We start from the raw sequence: 7,079 nt of genomic DNA, 5'->3' as shown, positions 1-7,079 counted from the left end.
TTTCGACACTTTCGACACATTTTCAAAATTTTCAAAATTTTAAATTAACGTCGAAAAGTTTCAGCAATTTGGTTTATGGCACGTTGCCAAACACCACTAGTTTTTTTATAGCAAATAGAATAAATTGGAAATTTTTGAAATGTGATCAAGGCTGGAAAATACCGGAAAATAGCGTTTTTGAAATGGAATCAATATTTTAACCAAAGATAAAATTTAGTAATAAAAGTTAAATTTCATGAAATTTCATTGAATTTTATTAAATAATTTTAAATTTAAAGTTTTCCAAAAGGATTCCAATTTGTTTTTTTTTTTTTGGATTCCAATGCCTTTATTATAATTATTTAATTCCCACATTTTTGTACTATCAATATATCGAAAGAAACCTAAAATGTTTTAGTGCATTTTTTTTTAAATTCTTTATCAAGAACGATTTTTAAATATCAGTATTCTTTTATTGTAACGTGCCTTAAACCTATGTCACATTTATTATTAATATAAATAAAAAATTATAGTGTTTATATTATTATTTTTAGATATTAAATATGTAGGAAAAAATATAATAATCTCCTTTAGATGTATTATTTAACTCTCAACTCTCTTAGATAAAACACAGACTTTTGCATATTTTGAATTTATTACTAGTATTGTATAAAAATATAATTTATACAATTTAAGTTATGAATAATTTATATGAACAATATGAAATATCAATTTTTAACAATGAAATCTATCTCACAATCAGTCAAAATGCAATTGTTAGTACAAAACATATAGACTTATCGCTATTTATGTACAAAATTTTATATAAAATATATTTATTGTAAATGTATTTCTCGAAAAATAGTAATTTTTATAAATTTTTATGGCATTAGAAAGTCCCTGATAATACTTAAAAATACTTTGTAATATTAAGTTTTGAAACATACATAATTTAAGTACAGATGTAACGATACAAGCAATATTTTCTTTGATATTTCGCTTATGGCAACGAAAATATATCGATAATATATTTTGATTTATATATAGTAATTGATTTAATATTTTATTGGAAACAAAAGTTTAAAATAGTTTTGCTTAACTATTATTTATTAAATAATTATTATGCATCATTTTAAAATCAGTCATCATTCATCATAAATATCGATATTCGTATTTCAATATATCGTCACACCTCAATTAATTTATGTATCAATTATATTGATTGATTTATTTGCGAATTTCTCAGTTATGAAAATGCAGCAATGCCTGTGATAGCTCTTCCTAGAATAAGTGCGTGGATATCATGTGTACCTGAAAAATATTAAATTTATTTGACATATTATTAATTGTGATCATAACTAATTTATTACATCATAATAAAACTTGTTTGGCATTCTGGTATCAATAAATCGACTGCATAAAAAGTCGACGTGTAGTCACAAATTTTATTAGGCAACTGAGTGCTTAATTAGTAAGAATAACAAACTCGTTATAAATTAATGAATTTATAATTTCAGAATAGGTTAAATTTGATTAATTTTTAACCTTAAACTTTTCGGTTATATGAAAATTAAACTGAGCTCAAGAACAAATAATAATTAAATTTTATCAAAAAAAAAGTGAAATTAATTAAGCGATACACAATGATGAAGCACAAATAAACACATTGCATTGAAAATAAGTAATGAAAAAACGCGTTATTGATTTTTTTTTATAAAAAGCGATAATAATTACTTGTTCAATGAGCTGTCTTTGTTATCGTACATATTAACCCAGTATTTTTCTCGAGGGGGCAACCCCAAAAATAGTAAATATAAAAGTGAATTAAGTTAAAAAAGCAATTTTACAAGAGTTAAATTAAATAAATAATTGTTACAACTTAGCTGATTAATATTTCTAACAAAATACCAGATCAAGGTTATATACAGTGTTATCTCTGTAAAAAAATGTACCTACGAAATACCAGATCAAGGTTATACAGTGTTATCTCTGAAAAAATGTACCTATAAAATTTATATTTTTTATTGGTTGAATAATGTAGCTATTAATTTGTAAAATTCCTTTAAAATATGCTGTTCTATTTAAAGGTGTAAAAGGGACAGATAACAAAGTAAAAAAAAAACAATAAAGAAACACATTTTTAGTATTAGGAATCAACTTTTAATGAACATAGTTCGATAGTTGTTGGTTAGACACGTGTTATGCTTTGTGATGTAGTTCATTTGAATTAGACAGTATAAATACCTAAAGTCAAATTGGACCTTTGTGCCCCGCCCAACCCTATATATTTTGCAGCAATGCTAAGGCAATTTTCACTTGAGATTATAATTGAGATATATAACCTCAAGTAGAAATTTGATATCATACTGCTTGATATCGAGCTGACCGAGATTGGGGATGAAACTCAGGACTAGTTTGTGCTAGCCTACGTTCTTAAACAGTAGGGTTAAATGTTTGAAAATACAATTTATATAAAATTTTAATATTTATTATTGTTATAATTTTAGTATTAACTATATTTTATAAGTTTGAAAACCAGCGAAGGAACAATTGTAATTATTAATTATTTATCTAAATACAACTGAACGAATGCTTAACATCAAGTTGTTACGAATATATACCAGTTTATTTATTACTGTGACACAGGTTTATGACTATAATTATGCAAAGTGAGTTATGGTGTCTAGTTATGCAAATATTAATTATAAACAGGAATTATATATCTTAAGATGAATTAATTATCTGCATCATTGTCAATGCGCGAGATACGTTGTATCAGAAAAACCTGCATGGAATTCTTTAGGAATACTAAATATTGATTCAAATTTGTTGACAAAAATAGAAAGAAGATCGTGGATTGCAAAGTTGAGCACAAATATATGTCATACGGAAGCAAATGTTGCTAATTGGGGAGATTTTTGCACGTTAATTATTGCTGAACGTTATTCGTTCTCTTTATTTTTGTTAGACGAATGCGAGACAACCAGTTTCTCGCTTTCTTGAAATATAATAAATATTTATTAAATTTGAAGATGGTATTCAACAGGTAAATCCGTGGTTTCCAACTTGTGGGACCTATACGCAATCCCTTAGGCGGGGCGCAAGCTTGTTGCAAAAAGGGCTGCTTTTAAAATTTCAAAAAAAAAAAAAAAAAATTAAAAGCTTTGAAATGATATAAAAAAAGAATGAATAAATAATGATTTTCATGCATATTTTGACATAATATTTTATATAAATTTGTAGCCTGACACATGAATTATGATATCAGTTGATAAAATTAGATTCTTAGAAAAATGAAGAGGGGCGCAGGGGGTGTTGCAAAAATGTAAATAAATCATAATACTTAGTTATCGTTATAGCCCTCGTTACCATGGTAATAAAATATTTACCCATCCCAAAACAAAGTTTTTTTTTCTCGCCAGAAAATCCGATTTGCTAATTTTATGTTTTTAAGTCATTCTAAATCGTTTGGCACCAAGATTGGAAAAGTATAATTATGATGTTTGTGCGTGTATATATGGACCAAAAAACTCCTCGTCGATATTTTCTCATAAACATTCTTCTAATAAACCGTTTCCAAAAATTAAAAACGATCGGCCGAGCTGTTTCTATGCCAGAAAAAGCAACATTATTCGTCCAAAAATCCCGTTTAGCCAGAAATCCTGAACCGATTTTGAAAATTCAAAAACTTTTCTAAAGATATCAGTTAATAATCGTTGGTGGCCGTTTTTTTGTAATTAATCGAAAAATTTTTTTCACGATTTTAATGAAACTTTTCATGATTATAGTTCTTGGTCTTAAAGAATATTCTAAAATGTTATAGGCCTACAAAAAGCGGTTTATTTATAAAATTTCATCGAAGTTAAGATTATAGCCTTGTTTTTCAATAAAATTCTATCGTTACACTTTAAAAAGTTACTAAAAATCAATTCACATCCAACTTTTTTTAAGGCAAAATGCCACTTACACCTAGTTATTTTTTCATTTCATGATATCAATAGGATAATGAAGAAAATCCAGAATATTCAGTAGATTTTCTTTAATAGCCACAAACTAGTCTTGGGTTCGATCTTAACCTGACAGCTCGATATCAAGCAGTATGATTTTAACTTTAAGTTATGGATTTCGTATATAATCTCCTAATGAAATAAAAATCACCTTTGGTGGGCGTTGCTGCAACACATACACGCAAAAACTATTAGATATACAGGGTTGGTCAAATAACTTTTTTTGTGAGAATGATACAAAAAACTACTGACTATTTTCTTATATTTTTTTTGAAAATAATTGGCACACATTTGAATTATTTTTGAAAAAAAAAGTTAGATGGCGTACCCTTTACATATCTAATGTAAATATGTAGTCAACACAAAAAAAAGAGTGGTGGACTGCTGGGTTGCCCTCTTGAGAAAAATGCTAGGTTAGAACGTATGATAGCAAACACACCTCATAGAACATGTAGTTCTGATGCATACGCTGTTATATAAATATAAAAATAATAATATTGATGATATTTCATTTTATATCCTCACCTTCGTATGTGTTGACCGCTTCGAGATTCATGCAATGCCTGATAACGTGATATTCGTCGGCGATGCCGTTCGCCCCGAGCATGTCGCGTGCAACGCGAGCTATCTCCAGGGCCTTGCCGGAATTGTTACGTTTGATCAGTGAAATCATTTCGGGGGCCACTCTGAAAATTATAAGATTTCACATGTAAATGAAATGTTATCAGTAGTTATATCAGATTTTGCTTGAAATTATAGATATAAATTAGATTCCAAGTAATATTGCTGCAAAATATGTATGTATGTGACATCACTATTAGAAAAATTTAATACAAATATCATCACCAAGTGGATAACCACTGGGTTGCCACCAAGAAACACTAGGTTAGGGCATTTAAAATTTGCTAATTAAAATATAAGATGTAAAAGATGCAAGCAGCCCAGTGAACACCGTGTGATTTGAGCGGCGGTAGCAATCTGAAATCCACAAGCGTGCCCATGTGGTGCTGTGACACCCATGTGGAATTTATGTGGATTTCAGGTTGCTACTACACTAATGAACAAATAGCGTGCTGTTTTAAAAACATTTGAAAGCCAAATTTTTACCAACATATGTTCGATACACATAGAGGATCAATTTAGGTGCCAATTCTGCCGTGAAATAGACCAATGTTACGTAGCGCTTCTCATACAAAATGGTACTAAATACTGTCAAAATACCATGTATTTGCTGTGCGATCCGCCGTTTTAGGCATGAAATGCAACTTCACTCATATGTTATTATCCCGCTTCGCCAAGATGCAGTTATGATAACATTGTTTTTTGACATTTGAGTTTTCTAGGTTTGGTTTTCTATCGAAAACGTCTGACTGCAAAGCGACCACTTGGCATTTTGACAGTATTTATACCATTTTGTATGAAAAGCGCTACGTAACATAGCCTTGCCATAACATTGGCCTATTTTAAAGGGCATAGTCAGTAGACGATATGTTTCCCACTGAAATTTCTCGACATTCCTGAATTAGAATAAAAATTAATATTATTACAGAATTTCTAATAATAAAATTCATAAATAGATATAGACCGATCTTTGAATTTTTTTCTAAAAAAGCCATGAATTTAAAGAACATGATCGCTACAACTAATAGAACTCTTAAAATGTGATGCTCGTTCAAATAAATAAAAAATTATAAGTTAGTCAAGAACATAAGCTATCGGTTTTTATCATTTTAGAATTTCTATTTGAATTACAATCTGTGTAATCCCGAGGACATTTACTATTTCATTTTTTCGACACCCTATGTGAGCTGTCAATAAACCGCCAAAATTTAAAATATGACAAATCATTCATATTTATAATTTCGTATCCATAAATTTGAATAGTATTGTGTTTATTTATTATCCTTGAATAGTTTCAGGTTGTGCATGCTCCCCCAAAACATCAGTGCAAATTAGGTTAGAATCGGAACCAGAGTTAGTAAGGATTCCCAAATGTTTTGAACAATACAATAATAAATATAAAGTGCGTTATTTTTGGCAAATCAAAAAGTGCTTTATTTATTCGGATATCTGTGAAATGTTATTGCTTATAAAAATGTGAACTGTTTTTGTAAAATGTGAATGAAATGAAATGTGAAATGTTTTAGTTTGTTTAGTGATGTGTAATAGGAGTACTGAAGTGGCTGCCAAATTGCTGCTAAATTGCTGTAAAAGGTAGGATTTGTGGTTTTCTTATATTTCTTGAAGATATTTCTCTTATTGGCTGTTATTTTCTAAGAAGACAACAGAATATACCAACTGGAACTCTGCTAGTTTTAATTTAATTTTACGACTGCTATTTTTTTATATAGTGCATTTTTAGTTCAAAGTAAAAGCAACACTGGTGGCTTCTACTCATTGTCATGTATTTATTAAATTTGCAATGTCTACTAAAGACACTTGTAAATTATATTGTGGAATAAAAAAAGTTAGATTCTAGTATAAATCTAATCTATATGGTTACGTCATAATGCTTTATTGTTGTATAGGTCGGTATTAATTTCTGGAGCACTTATTTATTCATTATTTTTTCATTTTTTGTTTACCAGTATATTATGTCAATTCTTTCAAGTAAATCTTTAACTTACATATGACAATTAATAACTGGAATCAATTATGTAAAAATATTAATATGGTAAGCGATGTGATATTAATTAAATAAGCGATTAAAGATTAAAGATGGTAATTTTAGAACTTCAAATTTATCGAATTATAAAATTTATTTGAACAACTCTTATATTTTATAGCCTTCAAGTCTTGTGATTAAAAGCCCGTTCAAACGTGTAATTTTTATAGATGTTTGTCATTAGCAATATTATAATTGGATATTAGTATAAAACAATTATTTTAAAGAGATAATTATCTGACTCTAATATTATAATTTTTTGTTAAACTAGATTTATAGATCTTATTCTTAAAATCACATCTTGATCTGATAGCTAAATTTATTTTGTTTTTGTCGATGAGAGTCGATGATGTTTTATTGTCACTATTGTCTTTTTGATAAAATTTAATCACGGGAGACTTTCTCTCCAACCTATTTATTATTACTTT

The 7,079-nt window shown here is 28.3% G+C and overlaps 1 protein-coding gene across 1 annotated transcript; it reads right to left on the bottom strand.

The window, feature by feature from the left end:
- Positions 1 to 1,170: 1,170 nt before the first annotated feature.
- Positions 1,171 to 4,666, bottom strand: LOC113378471 (glutaryl-CoA dehydrogenase, mitochondrial-like). Its single transcript, XM_026619000.1, has 2 exons — positions 4,512 to 4,666; positions 1,171 to 1,290 (listed from the first exon to the last, which is right to left on the bottom strand). The coding sequence occupies exons 1-2, from the start codon at positions 4,657 to 4,659 to the stop codon at positions 1,226 to 1,228; spliced, it is 213 nt and encodes a 70-aa protein (XP_026474785.1). The 5' UTR covers positions 4,660 to 4,666; the 3' UTR covers positions 1,171 to 1,225.
- Between the last annotated feature and the right edge of the window lie 2,413 nt (positions 4,667 to 7,079).

Source organism: Ctenocephalides felis, unplaced genomic scaffold, assembly GCF_003426905.1.
Source record: "Ctenocephalides felis isolate EL2017-DRISC unplaced genomic scaffold, ASM342690v1 CF-g0.4_SCAFFOLD_01886, whole genome shotgun sequence".
Classification (NCBI taxonomy): domain Eukaryota; kingdom Metazoa; phylum Arthropoda; class Insecta; order Siphonaptera; family Pulicidae; genus Ctenocephalides; species Ctenocephalides felis.
Note: the sequence above shows the minus strand (reverse complement) of the source record. Positions and strands in the feature narration are given on the sequence as shown.